General features: G+C 38.9%; 1 protein-coding gene across 3 annotated transcripts in view; it reads left to right on the top strand.

Annotated features, from left to right (window-relative positions):
* The window catches only part of ATP11C (ATPase phospholipid transporting 11C), a 208,000-nt gene that overhangs the window by 159,017 nt on the left and 26,713 nt on the right, over nucleotides 1-22,270 (top strand). For all 3 annotated transcript variants that reach the window (XM_010388750.2, XM_010388751.2, XM_010388752.2), the window contains exons 20-23: nucleotides 5,360-5,534; nucleotides 10,548-10,650; nucleotides 11,851-11,996; nucleotides 16,083-16,142. In XM_010388750.2, the coding sequence (XP_010387052.2) occupies nucleotides 5,360-5,534; nucleotides 10,548-10,650; nucleotides 11,851-11,996; nucleotides 16,083-16,142 (484 nt within the window). The remainder of the gene's footprint in view (nucleotides 1-5,359; nucleotides 5,535-10,547; nucleotides 10,651-11,850; nucleotides 11,997-16,082; nucleotides 16,143-22,270) is intronic.

Genomic DNA, 22,270 nt, shown 5'->3' with positions numbered 1-22,270 from the left:
TTTAATCATCATTAACAACCCAGTTAGGCAACCGTATTTTCTTCATTTTACAGATAGAGATCACACAGCTAAGAAGGAGTTCAGAAAGTCTATCCAATTTCAGATCCCATGCTTATAACAACTATGCTATATCTGTATCCTCATCTCTAATGTTTAAGCAGGCTTTAAAAATGAATAGCCCACATTCATGAGGCTATGGCCAATTCTAAAGCAGCTGTTGTTCTTCTAGTACTTGGGCATCAATGAGAATAAATAGGTTTTTATTAATTGCCTATGAGAAACATTTTCCTTTAGCCAAATGGTACTTATAAAGACAGTCCAAAGTATGTGCATTTTACTTCTCCTTTTGTCTTAGTCTGCTTGAGCTACCATAACAAAATACCATAGATTGGGTGGATTAAACAGTAGAAATTTATTTTTCAGTTTTGGAGGCTAAAGTTCTGTGATTGGAGTGTCAGCATGGTTGGGTTCTTGTGAGGGCTCTCTTCTGGCTTGCAGATGGCCGCCGTTTCCCTGTGTCCTCACATGGCAGAGAGAGCTCTGCTGTCTCTTCCTCTTATAAGGGCAATAATCCCATCATGGAGGCCCCACCTTCCTCCTTGACTCATCTAAAGTCAGTGTATTCATCTGTTTTCACACTGCTGATAAAGACATACCCGAAACTGGGAACAAAAAGAGGTTTAATTGGACTTAAGAGTTCTGCATGGTTGGGGAGGCCCAAGAAACATGGTAGGAGGCAAAAAGCACTTCTTACATGGCAGTGGCAAGAGAAAAATGAGGAAGAAGCAAAAACAGAAACCCCTGATAAACCCATCAGATCTCATGAGAGTTAATTCACTATAACAAGAACAGCACAGGGAAGACCAACCCCCATGATTCAATTACCTCCTCCTTGGTCCCTCTGACAACACATGGGAATTCTGGGAGATACAGTTCAAGTTGAGATTTGGGTGGGGACATGACCAAACCATATCATTCCACCCCCAGCCCCTTCAAATCTCATGTCCTCACATTTCAAAACCAACCATGCCTTCCCAATAGCCCCCCAAAGTCTTTCAGGATTAACCCAAAAGTCTACAGTCCAAAGTCTCATCTGAGACAAGGCAAGTCTCTTCCACCTATGAGCCTGTATAAAATCAAAAGTAAGCTAGTTATTTCCTAGATACAATGGGGGTACAGGTATTGGGTAAACACAGCCGTTCCAAATGGGAGAAATTGGCCAAAACAAAGGGGTTAGAGGGCCCATGCAAGTCTGAAATCCAGCAGGGCAGTCAAATTTTAAAGCTCCAAAATGATATACTTTGACTCCATGTCTCACATCCAGGTTGTGCTGATGTAAGAGGTGGGTTCCCATGGTCTTGGGCAGCTCCACCCCTGTGGCCTTGCAGGGTATAGCCTCCCTCCTGGCTGCTTTCACGGGCTGGCATTGAGTGTCTGCGGCTTTTCCAGGTGCACGGTGCAAGCTGTCAGTGGATCTACCATTCTGGCGTCTGGAGGATGGTGGCCCTCTTCTCATAGCTCTACTAGTCAGTGCCCCAGTTGGGACTCTGTGTGGAGGCTCCGACCCCACATTTCCCTTCTGCACTGCCCAACCAGAAGTTCTCCACGAGGGCCCCATCCCTGCAGCAAACTTTTGCCTGAGCATCCAGGTGTTTATACATACACCTTCTGAAAGCTAGGTGGAGGTTCCCAAACCTCAGTTCTTGACTTTGTGCACCCATAGACTCAACGCCATGTGGAAGCTTTCAAGGCTTGGGGTTTCCACCCTCTGAAACCACAGCCTAAGCTCTACATTGGCCCCTTTCAGCCATGGCTAGAGCAGCTGGGACACAGGGCACCAAATCCCTAGGCTACACACAGCACAGGGACACTGGGCCTGGCCCATGAAACCACTTTTCCTCCTGGGCCTCCCGGCCTGTGATGGGAGGGGCTGCTGTAAAGGTCTCTGACATGGCCTGGAGACATTTTCCCCATGGTCTCGGGGATTGACATTAGGCTCCTTGCTTGTTATGCAAATTTCTGCAGCTGACATGAATTTCTTCTTAGAAAATGGGTTTTTCTTTTCTATCACATCGTCAGGCTGCAAATTTTCTGAAATTTTATGATGTTTTCCTTTTAAAATGGAATGCTTTTAACAGCACCTGGGTTACCTTTTGAATGCTTTGCTGCTTAGAAATTTCTTCTGCCAGATACCCTAAATCGTCTCTCTCAAGTTCAAAGTTCCACAAATCTCTAGGGCAGGGACAAAATGCCACCAGCCTCTTTGCTAAAACATAACAAGAGTCACCTTTGCTCCAGTTCCCAACAAGTTCCTCATCTCTATGAGACCACCTCAGCCTGAACCTTACTTTTCATAACACTATCAGCATTTTTGTCAAAGCCATTCAACAAGTGTCTAGGAGGTTCCAAACTTTCCCACATTTTCCTGTCTTCCTATGAGCCCTCCAAACTGTTCCAGCCTCTGCCTGTTACCCAGTTCCAAAGTCGCTTCCACAGTTTTGGGATCTTTTCAGCAACGCCCCACTCTACGGGTACCAGTGTACTGTATTAGTTCGTTTTCATGCTGCTGATAAAAACTTACCCAAGACTGGGAAGAAAAAGATTTAATTGGACTTACAGTTCCACATGACTGAGGCCTCAGAATCAAGGTGAGAGGCAAAAGGCACTTCTTACATGGCTACGGTAAGAGAAAAATGAGGAAGAAGCAAAAGCGGAAACCCAGTAAACCCATCAGATCTCATGAGACTTCACTCACTCTCACGAGAGTAGCACAGGAAAGACTGGCCCCTGTGATTCAGTTACCTCCCCCTGGGTCCCTCCCAAAACACATGGGAGTTCTGGGAGATACAATTCAAGTTGAGATTTGGGTGGGGACACAGCCAAACCATATCAGTCATTTACCTCTCAAGGTCCCCACCTCCTAATACCACAACACTGGGAGTTAAGAGCTTCAACAGATGAATCTTGGGAGAACACAATTCAGTTTATAACAGATGCAAATCCCATCATTAGGGCCTCACCCTCTAAAGGTGCTGTCTTCAAATACAATCACATTGGGGGGTAGTGCTTCAACATGAATTTGCAGGGGAACACATTTCAGTCTATAGCACCATTCAACGGCCCTGAGGACACTTTTGTAAAATCCAGGGCTTATGGAAAACTTAATGTACTATCACTGTCTCAGATCAACCCGTCTTCCTAAGTTGGGCACAGTCTTTACTTACTTACACAGGGTTCAGACTCAGTCACCTTTGCCAGCTTCTGCTCCTTTGCCCTTTCCCCTTCAAATCAGACCCCAAGCCATATTCATACTCCCATTCTCACCCCTAGTGCCCCACCCACATCAGAGGCCTAGCACCTCATGCATGAAATCCCTTAAGCCCCTCTGCCAGATGAATGATCTTTAAGTGAAGCACTGTCCATATCACAGTTCCGCTCTGAAAACTTTGGTGGTTCTCCATTACCCACAGATTCAGGCCACACCAAAGGCCTTAAGTGACCTTTTCAATGTGCTTTTCCAGTGCACCCCAACATAACATTCTATTACTTCACCTCTTTCGTCTCTGTTTTTCAAGTCCTACTTTAGATATCGCACCTCACAAAGAATCCACTGTTCTCTCCTGTGTGGATATGTCTCAATAACTGGGCATTAGCCATTGACTATCTTGTTTGATTGGGTAGTTCTCTCACATATGCTTCTATCAGTCTAAGGAGATGTTCTATTCTCCATAAAAAGATTAGTCCATAATTCTTTGTATTTCTCTATATAGTGTGCTTATAGTTGGTGTTAAGTTATTTCTTCATTGGTTATTGAGTTGCTGTTTTCAGCCCCGTAAGTAAGCTATTAATATATGAGTAGGGGAGCAAAGAAAGAGAACACATCATTGATGTCTCTTTATTTAGTGAATAAAATTATACAGCAAAATATGGGTAAGTATAAAATGTTATGGTATTAGCAATATACACTGAAGGAATATGGAATAAAGGAATGATGAGGTATATTAGGCCCTCACTACTCAAAGCTTCGTCTATAGAATGGCAACTCCATTGTCACTGGGCAGCTTTTTAGAAATGCAAAATCTCACATCACACCTAACGAATCCGAATTTGCAGTTTAACAAGATTCCCAGGTGATTCCTTTGCACATTAAACTTTGAGTAGCATTAAATTAGATAACAATCTCTGAGATCCTGCTTTGTCGAAGGCTTCCACTGCAGTGGTTGTCAAATGGCATCCAAGATTCCCTGGAGCAAAACTTGAATAACCACTAGTTTGTTTCCTAATTGAAAAATAAAAGTTAATTGGCAGAATTTTCTCAGTTGTTAGTTTTACACTGTATTTTTCTTAAATACTTGGCACCTGTTACACATTTGTCTTTCCTGACACCTAACACCTCTTAGTCCTGGCTACACATGAGAACCACCTAGGAAGCTTTTATAATATATATATATTGAGAACCACCTAGGAAGCTTTTATAATATATATTAAACTAGTATGTAAAATGGTACATTTAAAGAAAAAAAAATTCATAATATATGTATATATATATGTTTGCCCCAAAGCCATTTGTCTTTTCCCTGTATTGTTAGGGAGTTTCAGACTAATTGATGATTTGTCTTCATAGCAGAGTTTGACTAATTGATTTTAATTCCAAATACTCACCATGTTTCTTAAACAGAGGCAGGCTGCTTAATCTCTTTATTTTCTAAACATCAAAAAAAAGTTTGTATTAGTCAAAGTTCAAGCAGAAAAATAGAACCAGTAAAAGAATATATTGAGAGATGTATTGTTAGGACTTGGCTTGGGCAACTAACTGTATTATCTAGCTGGGCAGGTCTGGGTTTGTGGGATAGGCTCTTAGGAAGGGCTGGGACTCTCAGGCATGAGCTAAGGCTGTTGCCTTAGGAAGTCTCAGGAAGTAGCTAAGGCTACTGCATCAGGAAGTCTCAGCTTTGCTCTTAAAACCTTTCAAGTGACTGAATCAGGCCCACTCTAGTTATCTAGGATGATCTCTCTTACTTGAAATCAACTGCTTGTGGATTTTTATCACATCTACAAAGTACCTTTACAGCAACACTTAGACAGTTGTTTGATTAAATAACTGGGAAATGTGGCCTCACCAAGTTGACCTTTTAGAACTTGTAGTCATCTATATGTGCAACTCGGGTCTCAAAGATATGATTGCAAATCACTGTTGTGCCATTATTAGAGGCAGTTGCTTCTTTAGAGTGAACAGGTTGAGGAACCAGATTGATGACTCCCCTTATCTGGGACAACCCCCTTTGTTGTTAAAAAGAAATCTGGATCCTAAATAGAAATCTGTAATAAATCTAAACACAACATTGTTTTTCTTTTTCAGAGCATGGACAGAACATCAGGAATATGGATTAATCATAGATGGCTCCACGTTGTCACTCATACTAAATTCTAGTCACGACTCTAGTTCAAACAATTACAAAAACATTTTCCTGCAAATATGTATGAAGTGTACTGCAGTGCTCTGCTGTCGGATGGCACCGTTACAGAAAGCCCAGGTAACTGTGAACATTAGTTAACGTTCCATTCTGGATACTTCTGTACACATATATGGAAATGTTTATTTTTTAAAAAATTATTTCTTCTTCAAAGAGCCATTATTACCATCTAATTTCTTCCTCCGAGGCTTCTTTCTTTTTGTAATCAGACTCAGAAATCTTTCCCCATTTTGAATTAAACTTATGCTGCACCTTGTTGTCCCCTCAATCTGGCTATCCCAGTTCCTCACCTTCCAGACTTTTTTCTCTGATGAGTGCTTTGTGCCTGCTGCCACTGCTCCTAGATCCCTTATGACATTAGCTCTGTGTGTTCTTTCTGCTCTTCTTACTCCCTTGGCTTGCCTGCAGGTAGACCTGGCCCATCCCTTGTGTAGTTTTCCATTCTCTTTCTCATTTCTCCTTTGTTCTTGATACCATCAATTATATCCTCCTTAAAATTATCCTTTTATCCTTTCATGGTCTCTGTGATGGTCCATGGTCCTAACATTTTATTTGTCAACGTAGTGACTTTTTATTAGATCTTAAAATTTTCTTCCTCAGACCAGTATGGTTTTTCTTTTTCTTTTTTTTTTCTTTTTTTTTTTTTTTTTTGAGACGGAGTCTCGCTCTGTCGCCCAGGCTGGAGTGCAGTGGCCGGATCTCAGCTCACTGCAAGCTCCGCCTCCCAGGTTCACGCCATTCTCCTGCCTCAGCCTCCTGAGTAGCTGGGACTACAGGCGCCCGCCACCTCGCCCGGCTAATTTTTTGTATTTTTTTAGTAGAGACGGGGTTTCATCATGTTAGCCAGGATGGTCTCGATCTCCTGACCTCGTGATCCGCCTGTCTCGGCCTCCCAAAGTGCTGGGATTACAGGCTTGAGCCACCATGCCCGGCCGGTTTTTCTTTTATATTGTTCTTGTTACCGGTGCCATTTTTCTCTTGCTCCCTATGTCTCAAAACTACTTTTGATCCTTCTCATCTTCCTGTATATGTAGTCACCATGTTCTGTTGGTCCTACCTTTTGTCATAGCTCTCATTTTGATGCCATCTTTCATAACCTTTTACTGCCCAACTAGTCCAAGCCCTTATGACTTTACACATAGACTATTTGATTTAGTCTCCTCACTGGTTTCCTTGCTTTCACCCATCCATTTTTAATCTCTCCACACTCCCAAATTAATCTTGTTAAAACATAACTCTTCCTATCATATATTCTTTTTCGGACACTTTCAGTAGTTTCATAGTCCCTTAGGATGAAGGGCAGTTGACTGAATGTGGCGCCTGGGGCTCCCCACTGTTGTCCCTTAACATGGTTCTACATATTTTGTACTTTGTGTCCACTATCACTCCTTTCTCTGGCGTACATTCTCCATTCCTGTTGGTTGTTCTTCCGTGATCTTCCATATGTCATACTCAGGGCAACTTTCAAAACTTTTGTCACATCATTTCCTCAACTGGCATTCTCTCTGAATTCCCCTGGCCTAACAAAAATTTTACTCATAATGAAACCTAGCTGAAGGACCACCTCCTACATGCTTTCTTTTCCAGCTCCTCCAGTCCAAATTGATCTGCCTCATCTTGCTTCTTTGTATTCACTAGGTACAAGGAAACTTAGAGTCTCTGTTACCTACTTTTTCATTTCCATATATGCTGTAGGATATTCTTTCATTTGTGTTAGTCTTGCTTCATCAGATTCTTTAACTGGTTGCTCTAAACAAGGGGATGGCTGTGTCTGTGGCTTTTCTTTTACATACTGTGCGCGCGTACGCGCACACACACACACACACACACACACAGCGCCCATCTTATTTGGGGCATTTCTTCTGTCTGCCTTCTAGCTCTCAGTCCCCACTGCAATCAGAGGCTCTTCTTTCTTTTCTTCAATCTTGAAAACCTCTCTTGGCCCCAGGTTGGGAATCAGATCCAACCAGAATACACTATTCAAAAGTATCCGTCCCCTTAGTCAGAGACTTTCCTGCAACAGCGACCTCTTTTTTTCCCCTTACATTCAGTGTATGCTGCTCAAATTGCTCACCTGGGTTCTGACTGCTTCACTGCCAGCAGCTATGTGAATTCCTGACCCCATGCTGCTTCTTCCATCTTAATTATGCCACCACTTGTGGTTTAGTCCTCATTCTGTTTTATTTCTGTCACTATAGTTATTTTTTGCAGGATGTTACATACTTAGCTGTCATGTTCATGTAGGTGATATTCAAGTCACTACCTCCAATCCAAGTATTTGGTGATCTACTTTACTTCTTCACCTGTTTCCCAAACATGTATTCTTGGGTGTGGCATTATCACCCCAAATGTGACTTCTCTAGAGTCCAACCATCATTTTCCTTGGCATCTTCTTTTTCTATGACTGACCTCAGTGTACTTCCAGATTTCTAGATTCAAAACCTCGAAACCTGTGTTGCCTTCCCACATACCACGTACATTACTCTTCCATTGTAGTCTTAGTCACTAAATTTTGTCCATTTCTTATTACATTGTCTTTTCCGTCTATTCCTTTCTTTTCATTACCTTTCAGGGCCAGGCCTTTCAATAGCTCATTGAACTCCTGGAACTAGCCACCTAACTTCTCTCTTCGCCCACAGTCTTGCTTTCCTCCAGTTCTTCCTACATCCTGCTGCCACTTTCATATCACTCCCTGTTGAACTAGCTCCAGATATTTCTGTCTGTGTCCCCTATATGAAAATTCCAGTTGATCTGGGCAAGCCAGATCTATTCTCTCAGCATTTGCTGTATTTATCTGGCTATGTGCTCTTAGATATGCTAGTCCCTTTCTCTGGAATACTCCTTTCTTTCTTTGTCATCTATGCGAGTCATACTAATATTTCATGATTTACATCAAATCATTCTTCCTTCTGTAAAATTCCTGATCACTCTGTCATGTGGTGTCTTCTCCCTTCTCTGGCATCCTAGGCCTTGTTATATGAATGACAATATCATGCATTCCTGCACAGATGCTACATTTTGTTACTTTGTATTGTTCATCTGCTTATCTAATATTCTTGTACTCATGACCTAACTCTACTACTTCATTTATATGCTTTTTAAGGGTGTGTAATGAAACCTTATATCTGTTTTGGCTCTTAGCACATTCCTGTATACAATATAAAGCAAGCTATTATAGTTGATGAATAAATAGTATTTTGGTAAAATTATTTTTTTTTCATGAAGCTATCCTAGAGATTAAAGAGGTCTTAATCCAGTTGACCTAGGGCTGAGTGAAAAAGTCTATGTTTACGAATCTAAATCCCTTCATGATTTTATGGTCCGTGATTGTATATCCTTTTATCTTTCTACAGTGATGAGTTTTACTCTTTGTAGTCTATATTTTCATGCAGAAGCTGTCACCCTTGATAATTTTATTGCCTTCCCTAAACCTTCCCTGGCTGTGTATTTTTTCCTTGAGGTGCAAATCGTTACTGCACACAGTGTAACAGGTGCACTTAGTTAACCATTATTGTAGCCTATTAAAAACAAATTTAGTTTGGGTTCTTTAATTTTGTCTTTTATTCTTTCACTTACAGGTTATTTCTGACAGTCTTCTATAAAGTTTTTAAGAAGAACCAAGTTGAGGGGAAGGATTGGGGGAAGCTGGCATTTCATAGTCACATCATTTTTGTGTGAAGTGGAATTCGATGTGGGGTTTTTTGTACTGTTTAATACAACTAAAACCTGATTGAATTCTATTTAAAGAAATAACTGCAGGGTGCCTTAGTCTCATGAATTATTTTTAATCACTCCAGTTATGTTGAAAATGGATTTTATTTATGTTAACTGGTCAGAACAATTGTGAGGACAGTATTTTTGCAAAGCATTATTTAGCTACTAAATTATTTAAGTTTTTTTAAACTGCTAGATTCCAAGGGGTTTTGTGGCTTGCCACATCAAACAGTGATTATCTAAAACATAGGGTAGGAGGGCAGCTGATTACCCAATACACTTCCTACAAGTAACTCTGCCAGGAGGTTTTTGGAGAACCCCAAGGTAGAAGTATTTTAATACCAGGGATGAACATTTTATTCAGTACCTGTTATGAACATGTCCCTGAACTACACAGTATCATTTATACATCTTGAAGAAACACTCAGGGAATAGTGACAGGCTTTGCACACATATCTTGGGCATCTTTCTGCAAATGTCAACCCCTTTGGTACACCTCTTTTAAAATACAGCTACTCATAGGAGAGGTCAGACCATATTGAGCAGTGAGAGATTTATTAAAATTTAGTTGGCAGCCAGATAGGTGCAAGAATTTAACATTAGGTAAGTTGGAATAAGTGTTGATGTGCTCCTAGGGAAGGTGAGAGTGTCAGCAGGGAGGAGAGAGTAACAAGTAACCAAAAATATTGTTCACTGACTTCCTACTTGGTTCTGGTGGCCCTATGTGTGTTACCCCAAATCAGCTTTCTGGCTTCTACTGTTACACATTCAACATCTGATCTGAAAGAACACATGATGCAATGACAAAAGAAGGAAATGTATTGACCTCTAATATGCATGAGAGGCAAAGTTTTTGATAGTTCATATATGCACAGAACTAGGACAAGTGGGTGCTGGTGTTACATTTTGAATGGCTGTGTTGTTCTGCATCTGTGAATTTGACACTATTATACATACTACAGTTGGCCCTCCGTATCCATGGGTCCTGCATCCACAGATCCAAACAACTGTGGATTGAAAACATTAGAATAAAACTAAAACAATGAACAGTATAACAATAAAAATAATACACGTTTTAAAACAATACAGTATGACAACTATTTACATAGCATTTACATTGTAGTTAGGTATTAAAAGTAACCTAGAGATGATTTAAAGTATACAGGAGGATTTTGGTATCTACGAGCGTCCTGGAACCAATCCTCCAAGGATACTGAGGGATGACTGTATATGCACAAACTACCTTTCTGTTTGCAAGGCTGCTATTTACAATTGTGAATGAGGCATAAACCCCTAAAGTAGTCCAATCTTACATTCTTCTTTGACCTTTTTTATACCTCTTTTGTATTTAATATTTAGATTGTCAGAATGGTGAAGAATTTAAAAGGCAGCCCAATAACTCTGTCGATAGGTGATGGTGCCAATGATGTTAGTATGATCTTGGAATCCCATGTGGGAATAGGTAAGATACATCTAATGAGATGGCAGCTGTAAAAAGTATCAGTATTGCTTTTAGGTAGTGTGGTCTTACATTCTAGAGTGGCTGTTTTGGTTGCTCATCTTGAATTTGAATTTTGGAATGAAAATTGTTAATTAAATGAATGCCTCATCTGATCATGCAACATGTCCATCCCAAGGTCCTACCCTGTGGTAGAAATGTAGCAGTGTAACAAAGTTAAAGGATGTTTTTCAATTAGCCAAGTAGAGTGAATTTCCCAAAGCTACTGGCAGCACAATTGATTGTTTAGCTCTTACTTTGACAGCATGCGTGAAATTTTTATTGATTTTCTGCAGCTGACCAGACTGCCTACTTATGTTGCTGTACTATATCTTTTGAGACCTCAACTGTTTGGGGCTAAGAAATGATAATTGGTTGGCTGTTTTTCAACATGGCAGTATTAATGGGTGGTTTGGGCTGTAGTGTTGAATTTATATATTGACATGCAATAACAGCTTTTCCACCACCTGTATCACTTTGTCCTTCTCTGGTTGCTATTAGGCAGCACAGCTAACTCCCCAGCAAGTTAGTTAGCTAGTTTGTTTGTTTTGGCAGGGTGGTGGGACCAGATACGGAATTCGTATCTTGGGAATTATTGTACTGCAGTTTAGATTCCCAAATTGTTCTTTTCATTTGGAAGTATTCCTATTTATTGTGCAACTTTTAAGTTCTACTCATTGGTTATCCAAGTGTCAAATGGCCTAAAGCTGCTCGAGCTCATAGAACCCTTGCGCTGCTAGTCAGGGTTTCATTCATGCAAGAATTCCACCGTCTTCTCATTGAGCCCCTAGATCACAACCCCAGGTTTCCGAGTTGCCTTAATATAGCACCTAGTCTAGGGTCATACACAATTTAGCCCTTAATGAGTGACTTAATAATTTTTAAGTTGACTTTTTTCCTTCAGATAATTTTTGCCTTGTAATGATTGAAATAATGATTCTATTTAATTGTTGTATACTGTGTTACAAATAGGGAGTTACCAGTTAAACTTAAATTATTTGGTAAGTCTCAGTGTCACTTAAAGAAAGCTCTTTTGGTTTTTAAAAAAGGAAAACTAAATGATAGAATTGAACTATAACATTTAACCAAGTTGAAACTATGAAAATAAATCAGGGAGTCATTTATTCTAGAAAATGCTCACTGTATAGAGATACTCTCTTTTAGGTATTAAAGGCAAAGAAGGTCGCCAAGCAGCTAGGAATAGCGATTATTCTGTTCCAAAGTTTAAACACTTAAAGAAACTGCTATTGGCTCATGGACATCTATATTATGTGAGAATAGCACACCTTGTACAGTACTTCTTCTATAAGGTATGTGATAAAATATATGTAATTTAATTTCTTTTTAATCCAGCATTGACTCAGCTTGGTCATGGTGGTGTTGTTCTTCCTTTTTTTTTTTTAATGCTGCTTTTGCTATCTCATACTGAAATTTGCAGTCAACACAGCAGAGGTAATCTATTGGATGAATCAGAAAACAGATTCCTTTTGATGCGAACTATTTGATAGGAATTTTTAAGCCCTCTTTACTGAAATATAAATTAAATACAATAAAGTGTATTCATCAAAAGTGTACAGTTCCATGAGTTTTGCCAATTGTATACATCCATGTAACCATCACACCAGTCAAAAAATAGAACATTTTGGCTTTCTAGTGGCTCATTCCTGTAATCCTAGTGCTTTGGGAGGCCAAGGTGGGAGTATCACTTGAGGTCAGGATTTTGAGACCAGCTTGGGCAATAATATGAGACCTTGTCTCTACAAAAATAAAAATTTTCTAAAATGAAATTCTTGCAGTCATTTATAAATTGTCTATAAGCATGCCAACCAAGAGAACCACTGGTAACATTTTGATATGTGACCTTGCTGGTCTTTTTTCTATACAAATTAATGTATATATGTATTTTTTTTTGTACTTTTATACACTATACACTACATATGGGTTTTTAAAATTTTTTTGAGACATAATTTAACAAAATTCACCTTTTTTAAAGAAACATTTTCTCAAAGACAGAGTCTGTCTCTGTTGCCCAGGCTGGAGTGCAGTGGTGTGATCTTGGCTCACTGTAGCCTCTGTGTCCTGGGTTCAAATGATGCTCATGCCTCAGTTTCTCGAGTAGCTGGGATTACAAGCCCTTGCCACCACACCTGGCTGATTTTTGTGTTTTTAATAGAGACAAGGTTTCACCATGTTGGCCAGGCTGGCCTCGGAACTCCTGACCTCAAGTGATCTGCCCCCCTCAGCCTCTCAAAGTGCTGGGATTACAGGCTTGAGCCACCACACTTGGCCTAAAATTCACCATTTTAAAGTTTATAATTCAATGACTATAGTGTGTTCACTATGATGTGCAACCATCATCATTGTCTAATTCTAAAACGTTTCTCTCATTCCCAAAAGAAACCTTGTACCTATTGGTATAATAGATATTGCTTTGCACTTTGCCTTTTTCACTTAATTTATATTGTGAACATTTTTCTCACCCAATTTAATACTCTTCCAAAACATAATTGTGCAACATCGCAAATCCCCAATATTGGACACTGAAGTAGTTTCCTCAACAATACCTTGGTTTCCTTTTATCATGAAGCATTAGTGTATACATTAGACTGAGTCTGCGTACCTGTTACTGTCTACCAGGGAATAGAATTTACTAAATTTCTGAATTAGATTCCAGTTTGTAGATAGAGTATTTAGTGCATCTTCCAACTACTCGAATCATACAGTATTTAGTATGTGATTCAAGTAGTCATATTTGAATTTCATACCCTATATTTTATAAGAGTTAAAGCTCAGCACCTGATTTTGTGTGTCAGTTGTCTATAGTCAGCTCTAGGTCTTTCTTACTAACTTTATATTTAAAGAAAATATTTATTTATAAAACTATGAACCCAGTTTCACAAATTTTCTAAGACCCTGCTAGCCGGTATTTGCTGGTAGCCAGGCCAAACACTGTGGAGGAGGAAGATGATGATAATGATGGTAACCCAGTATGTGTAAGGTATTTTGTGAGTTCACAAAATCACTTTTTAAAAAATGTAATCCTCACAAACATCCTATGAGGCAAGTAGTGTTATCTCCATTTAAGATACATGGAAAGTAGAGCTCAGAGAGATGATATAACTTGCCTTTGGCTTTCCATCCAGGAGGTGATGTTCCACCATAGACTCATTTACTCCAAATCCAGGACTTTTTATGTGTCACAGTTGGGGTCTTTTGGGCCTTGCACCCAGTAACAGTAGCTCCTGGAAATAAAGAGTTACTCTCTCTTGACCTCCACCTAGCAGGAGATCCCTTGAAAATTTGTCATTCAGATCTGGCTAGTAATCTGAACCTATTCCAGAGGCTTATTTTGCCTCTTTTGAGTTTTGGCCTGCAATTTAAGCAACTGCCACCAGATGGAAGGAATGCTCTGTTAAGGAGAACAAAACAAGCGTTAAAATGGCAAATGTTGACCAGTGGTTATTTATGTAGATTATATTCTCTGTCTTCGTTAGTGTCTCTAAGCTCATTATCATCTTGGTTACTGACTCAGCAGTATTTCTTTTTTATTACTATCTTTTGTGCCAAGAGGATTTCTAAAATTTTCAACTCTATTTGGCTGAGCTAAGAGGTCTTTCTGGCCTCTCGCCATTGTCTTCAAATTGTTGTTGCCCACTCCTGGAGTACTTCAGTGACAGGTCTTTCTACTTTCTGTTTCTCCATTTAATCCTCCTTACATAATTCAGCTAGATTAGTGTTTAAAGAATGCCACTTTTCAACTTGTCGCTTAGAAACTTTACTCTCCATTGTCTCAGCTTTAGTCTGGCTTTTAATGCACCCCACAATGTGACCCTGTCTTACCATATAAGTTTAAAATACATACATTCTTGCCTTGGTTCCTGCCATCAACATGTCCTGTTCATCTTTATTCATAGTTCAAGTTCTAACTTCTTTATTCAATCAGTCAACAAATATATTTTAAATGTGTTACTATGTGCCAAGGCCTGTTTTAGGTGCTTGAGGATACACCATGGTGTAAGACAGGCAGTGTCCCTGTTCTCATGAAAATTACATTCTGGTGGGTGAAGTAGATACCCACTCTCCCTTGTCATGAAGCAACCCCGTGATCCCCACTGAGCTCTACCTGCTTCAACCTCAGAACACTTATTTTTTTCATAAACTGTGACTCTAGAAATACTATGGACTATATTTTGCATTGTACCAGAACTGATAATGTACAATGAGTGTTGCTTTTCCAGGTGATGACCTTGGGAGCTCTGACTCATGCTGTAGGGGTGATTCAAAACATGTTGAGCTCATTTCTTTAGAAACATTCTCCAGAGCCAGTAGTACATTGATCTAAATATCCTCAGCTGTGGTAGATGTTCATCCTTTGGGGTTGCATTTAATTTTTAAAAACAGTCTCAAGTCTCCTAGAGCTAATTCTGGAGAATTAGCTGACAGAAGGGAGGAGACTAGTTTTCTGGCGTGACTGGAAAGTGGGCTCTCGAAGGGGCTTCTCGAAGAGAAGTTCAGAGACATCATGAACAAGTAACAGCAAAGAAGCTCACAGCCTGCTTTGAAGAATAGCACTTATTTGAAAATTCTAGTCCTGGTAGTTTTGCTTAAAGACATTAATTTCAGTATTTTATAATCACACTTAGTAACTTTTACTACCTTATGAATTCCCAGCTTGTGTTTCTTTTCTGCTTGTCTTTTTAGTATTTCTCAAATTAAACAATACGTCCCTTAGGACAGTGGTCCCCAGCCTTTTTGGCACCAGGGATCTCAGGCCCTAATGCTCACTTGCCTGCCACTCACCTCCTGCTGTGCATCCTCAGGGGAGGGGAAGGGGGTCCCTGACTTAGGAAAAATAAGTTGACTCTTTTTTTGGTATCATCTGTGTGCCATCTTTGTGTGTAGTAGATGCTCAATAATGATATGTCGATTGTTTGAGGAGATAGTAATAAAGGCATTAAAGCATTAGTTCATATTGTTAGTGTCAACATAATCTATAATAATTTCCCAACTATTTATTGGCATTAATTGACTTTAAATGTACACTTGCAGCATTATCAGTCTACTATATGGTTTGCAAATCTAATTGGTGTTAAAGATACAGTGTCATTAGGTGTTCATATTGGATGAACTCATTTATTTCCTGGAAGAAGGATAGCAACAGATTCTCATAAAGTAAATAAGATCCTCTTCTGCCTTGATAGGGCAAAAGTTGGCCTTAATATGAATTAATCATTTTTTTAGTTGTCTCCTTATGTCTGTGGAATAGAGGTTTATTGCATTCTGACATTAGAAGGATTTAGGAATAATTATAAACTATTTGGAATATAGTTTCCCATTCTAGTTTACCAAGTTGATTAAGTGAAAATGTTAATCCTTGTCTTCGTTTTTTTTTTCAGAACCTTTGTTTCATTTTGCCACAGTTTTTGTACCAGTTCTTCTGTGGATTCTCACAACAGGTTTGTTTCCCAAGTTTTTGTTATAATGTAGTTTACATTTGCTGTTAATAAATTACCCTTATATATTAGATTTATAGAGATGAGAGATGTATATACAAAGTAAAAGGATCTCTTGGTTTTGACGATAGCAAATGTTTATGTCTTTGCTTTACTAGCTTTCTTACTGTTACCTTCATTTTGAAATGCTTTTGGTACATCCTGTTGGAGATGTGATAACATTAAAAAGAGTATTTTGAATTTTTTCTTTTTATCAGTGTATAAAATGTTTCATAGTTCTAAAATGTTATAGTTTAATATTTCATCAGATGAAATCCTCCAACTTTGCAGGCTCTCAGTTTAGTTTTATAGAAAAAGCATTGATCTTTAAGCTAGCCAAGAACCTGTGATTCCTAGAGAAAGCCTTGGATTACGTAAAGCAGCTATAGATGTTTTGCCTTCTGTTGTTTTCTGAACATGTATTACATAAGGAATATGTTATATATTAACTTGATACATAAGTGGTAGGATGGCAAGGCATCTTTGTTTTAAAAACTGTAATGGATTTGACATTGCTTCTAATGGGAGGTATAGCAAAATACAGGAGCTATAATACTCAGTGATTCAGAAATTTTATAATTAATCTGTGAGAAGTTCAGTGATTTTTCCAAACTGAGCTACCACATTGCCATAGGTGTTAAGTTTCCAAATTTCAAAGGCAAGCTTTACATACGCTTCTGTGAATACAAAGTACACTTCTGAATACACTTATGTATTCTTGGTTCCTCCTGGTAGGAAGTGATTTTTTTCTAATTCTTCGGCAGCATTTTTTTTTTTTTTTTTTTAACTTTTAGGTTCAGGAGTGCATGTGCAGGTTTATATTGGCAAACTCATGCCACAGGAGTTTGGTGTTCAGTTTATTTTGTCACCCAGGTAAAAAGTATAGTACCTGGTAGGTAGCTTTTTGATCCTCTCCCTCCTCTCACTCTCCACCTGAAGTAGACTCCAGTGTCTTTTTCCCTTCTTTGTGTCCATATGTTCTCATTGTTTAGCTCCCACTTATAAGTGAGAACATGCTGTATTTGGTTTTCTCTTTCTCTGTTAGTTTGCTTAGGATGATGGCTTCCAGCTCCATACGTGTTGCTGCAAATGACATGATCTTATTCTTTTTTATGTTTGCGTAGTATTTCACGGTGTATATGTACCACATTTTCTTTTTCCATTCTACCATTGATGGAAATTTAGGTTGATTACATGTCTTTGATATTATGAAGAGTGCTGCAGTAAACATGTGTATGTGTCTTTATGGTGGAATAATTTATACTCCTTTGGGTATATACCCAGTAATGGGATTGCTGGGTTGAATGGTAATTCTGTTTTAAGGTCTTTGAGGAATCATCACACTGCTTTCCACAATGGCTAATTTACGTTCTCATCAGCATTCTGCAAGTGTTCCCTTTTCTCTGCAACCTTGCAAGCATCTGGGTTTTTTTTGACTTTTGAATAATAGCCATTCTGACTGGTATGAGATGGTATCTCGTTTTTGTTTCGATTTGCATTTCTCTAATGATTAGTGATGTTGAGCATTTTTTCATATGCTTGTTGGCTGCGTGTATGTCTTCTTTTGAAAAGTGTCTGTTCCTGTCCTTTGCCCACTTTTTAATGGGGTGATTTGATTTTTGCTTATAAATTTATGTAAGTTCCTTATAGATGTTGGGTGTTAGACATTTGTCACATTCAGCATTTGCAAATATTTTCTCCTGTTTTGTAGGTTGTCAGTTTGCTCTGTTGATAGTCATTTTCTTGTATGCAGAAATTCTTTATTTAATTAGGTAACATTTGTCAGTTTTTGTTTTTGTTGCTATTGCCTTCAGCATCTTTGTGATGAAATCTTTGCCAGCTCCTATGTCCAGACTGGTATATCCTAGGTTATCTTCCAGGGTGATTATAGTTTTAGGTTTTACATTTAAGTCTTTAATGCATCTTGAGTTGATTTTTGTATATGGCATAAGAAACGGGTCCAGTTTCAATCTTCTGCATGTGGCTAGCAAGTTATGCCGTGCCATTTATTGAATAGGGATTCTTTTCCCCATTGCTTGTTTGTGTCAGCTGTGTTGAAGATCACGTGGTTGTAGATATGTGGCCTTGTTTCCGGGCTCTCTGTTCTGTTCCATTGTTTTATATATGTCTGTTTTTGTACCAGTACCATGTTGTTTTGGTTACTGTAGCCTGTAGTATAGTTTGAAGTCAGGTAATGTAATGCCTCCAGCTTTGTTCCTTTTGCTTAGGATTGCCTTGGCTATTCAGGCTCTTTTTTGGTGCCATATGAATATTAAAATATTTGTTTCTAATTCTGTGAAGAATGTAATTAGTAGTTTGATAGGAATTGCATTGAACTTGTAAATTGCTTTGGGCAGTGTGGCCATTTTAACAATATTGATTCTTCCTGTCCAAGAGCATGGAATATTTTTCGATTTGTTTGTGTCATCTCTGATTTCTTTGAGCAGTGTTTTGCAATTTTCGTTTTAAAGATCTTTCACATCGCTGGTTAGCTGTATTTCTAGGCATTTCATTATTTTTGTGGCTACTGTGAATGGGATTATGTTACTGATTTGGCTCTCAGCTTGGATGTTGTTGGTATATAGGATTGCTTCTGATTTTTGTACATTGTTTTCGTATCCTGAAACTTTGCTGAAGTTAACAGGTCAAGTAGCTTTTGGGCCAAGGCTGTGAGGTTTTGTAGATATAGAATCATATTGTCTGCAAACAGGGATAGTTTGACTTCCTATCTTCCTATTTGGATGCCTTTTATTTATTTCTCTTGCCCGATTGCTTTGGCTAGAACTTCTAGTACTATGTTAAATAGGAGTGGTGAGAGAGGGCATCCTTTTCTTCTTCTGGTTTTTGAGGGAATGCTTCCAGCTTTTGCTTGTTAAGTGTGATGTCGGCTATGGGTTTTTCTTAGATGGCTCTTATTTTGAAGAATGTTCCTTCAACGCCTAGTTTGTTGAGAGTTTTTTAACATGATGGATTTTATTGAAAACCTTCTCTGCATCTCTTGAGATGATCATATGGCTTTTGTTTTTAGTTCTGTTTATGTGATAAATCACATTTATTGATTGGCATATATTGAACCAATCTTGCATTCTAGTGATAAAGCCTGCTTGATCATGGTGGATTAGCTTTGTGATGTGCTGCTGGGTTCAGTTTGCTAGTATTTTGTTAAGTGTTTTTGCATCTATCTCCATCAAGGATATTGGCCTGAAGTTTTTTTCTTTTTGTTGTTGTTGTTGTGTCTGTGCCAAAGTTTTCGTATCAGAATGATGCTGGCCTCAGAATGATTTAGGAAGGAGTCCCTCCTCCTCAATTTTTTGGAATAGTTTCAGTAGGAATGCTACAGATCTTCTTTATATATCTGGTAGAATTTGACTGTGACTCCATCTGGTCATGAGCTTTTTTTTGGTTGGTAGACTTTTTATTACCATTCAGTTTTGGAAGTCATTATTGGTCTTTTGAGGGATTCAGGAAATCCTTGGTTTTCTGACTGGTTCAGTCTTGGGAGGTTGTACATGTCCAGAAATTTAGCCATTTCTTGTAGGTTTTCTAGTTTGTTTGCATAGAAATGTTCATAGTAGTCTCTGATGGTTATTTTTATTTCTGTTGTGTCTGTAGTATCATCTGCTCTGTCATTTCTGATTGTGTTTATTTGAATCTTCTCTTTTTTTTCTTTATTAGTCCAGCTAGTGGTCTATATATATTATTAAATGTTTTCAAATAACCATCTCCTGGATTTCTTGGTCTTTTGTGTGGTTTTTTGCATCTCAATTTCCCTCAGTTCAGCTCTGATTTTGGTTATTTCTTGTTTTCTTCTAGCTTTGGGGTTGGTTTGCTCTTGTTTCTGTAGTTCCTCTAGTTGTGATGTTGGGTTGTTAATTTGATTTCTTTCTCTCTCTCTCCCTCCCTCCCTCCCTCCCTCGCTCCTTCCTTCCTTCCTTCCTTCCTTCCTTCCTTCCTTCCTTCCTTCCTTCCTTCCTTCCTTCCTTCCTTCCTTCCTTCCTTCCTTCCTTCCTTTCCCTCCCCTCCCACTCCCACTCCCACTCCCACTCCCACTCCCACTCCCCTTCCCCTTCCCCTTCCCCTTCCCTTTCCTGAGTCTTGCTCTGTCGCCCAGGCTGGAATGCAGTGGTGTGATCTTGGCTCACTGCCACCTCCGCCTCCTGTGTTCGAGTGATTTCTCCTGCCTCAGCCTTCTGAGTAGCTGAGATTACAGGTGCCCGTCACCAAACCTGGCTGATTTTTGTATTTTATTAGAGATGAGGTTTCACCATGTTGGTCAGGCTGGTCTTGAACTCCTGACCTCAAATGATCTGCCTATGTTGGCCTCCCAAATTGGTGGGATTATGGGCTTGAGCCACTGTGCTCTGCCTTCTTTTGAACTTTTTGATGTAGGTGTTTAGTGCCATAAATTTCCCTCTTAACACTTCCTTAGCTGTGTCCCAGAGATTCTGGTATGTTGTATCTTTGTTCTTCATTAGTTTTAAAGAAATTCTTGACTTTTGCCTTAATTTCATTATTTACCCCCAAATCATTCAGGAGCAGGTTGTTTAATTTCCATGTTGTTGTATGGTTTTGAGTGATTTTCTTGGTATTCATTTCTATTTTTATCACATTGTGGTTTGAGAGTATGGTTGGTATGATTTTTGTTTTTTGGAATTTGCTGTGGATTGTTATGTCCAATTGTATGGTTAATATTAGAGTATGTGCCATGTGGCGATAAGAGGAATGTATATTCGGTTGTTTTGGGGGTAGAGAGTTCTGTAGATGTCTATTAGGTCCATTTGGTCACATGTTGAGTTCAGGGCCTGAATATCTTTGTTAATTTTTGGCCTCAGTGATCTGTCTCATACTGCCAGTAGGAAGTTGAAGTCTCTTTGGCAGTATTTCTAAGAGCATGCGTTCTTCTCAATGGGAATGATTGTTCTTTTTCTCTTGAATTTGCCTCTTTACTATTTGGTATGCTGTCTCTTACATCAGTGCCATGTCATTAGCCCCCGGTAGTGCCAGTTAAATAAATCATCTTTCATTATAAATTAAGCATCTTTCAGTTTTCGGAAGTGCCATCAACCTTCTTGTATTCAAAATTAATAGTATTAGAGAGTTTCGTAAATTCTGATCAATCTGTTTTTCTTGAACATTCAAATTGCTATTGAGCAAAATGTTGCTAATTCTTTACTTTCTTGGATGAATGCAAGTATTAAAAATATATGAAATTCTCTTAACTAATGTGTAGCAGTGTGCTAAAGGTGAAGTTGGCTTGTTCTGGTGGAAATACTGTTTTCATTTTGAAAGGAGTCTGTTGCTTTATTATCCTTTTAAAACATGTTTACCAAGCACAAGTTTTAGGGCAAAAGGACTTACTCCTTATAAAACCAGCTGAGATTTAAACCGTGGATTGTCTTCAGTCTTCTTAGATTACCTTAACTGCTTATGGTTCCATAGGAGTTGATGTTTGGCTCCTTCTGTTGCTCAACTGGTAGGTTCATTCATTTGGCCACTATTTCTTGATTGCCCTCTTTGTGCCAGGATAAGTGCTGAGAATATTGCAGTGATCAAAACAAACTTCTTCCCCCCATGAAACTTGCAGTGTATAGTGATAGGGTGAAAGACAACAATCAAATATATTATGTTGGGTACTGATATATGCTGTATTGGAAAAAAGAAAGCATAATAAAGGGATAGAGTGTGACTGGGAGAGAGAGAGCTGCTGTTTTAGACATCTGAAAAGGTCTCTCTGATGAGATGACATTTGGGCAGAGACCTGGAGGTAAGGGAAGGAGTAATGTGGACATCTTAAAGGAAAAGTATACCAGGTAAAAGGAAGGTAAAAGTGTACCAGGAGAGCTCAGGAGGTAATGTGATATGCAAAATCTTTATTTTTGATTTTGGTTTTGTGCTAGTGCTGAATGTAGCAACCTTTATTGCAAATATCTTTGGAGTGCCTATGAGTAGTCTGTCTTTTTCAGTCCAGAAGCACATTAGGCATTCTCTGGAACTTGCAAGGAAGACTATGAAGAATGTAGAAATGGACCAGGGTTCAGATTCTTTACACAAAAAGCTTCCCTTTCTTTAGCAAAACTAGGATACTAAATGTC

This window comes from Rhinopithecus roxellana, chromosome 7 (genome assembly GCF_007565055.1).
Source record: "Rhinopithecus roxellana isolate Shanxi Qingling chromosome 7, ASM756505v1, whole genome shotgun sequence".
Taxonomy (NCBI): domain Eukaryota; kingdom Metazoa; phylum Chordata; class Mammalia; order Primates; family Cercopithecidae; genus Rhinopithecus; species Rhinopithecus roxellana.
Note: the sequence above shows the minus strand (reverse complement) of the source record. Positions and strands in the feature narration are given on the sequence as shown.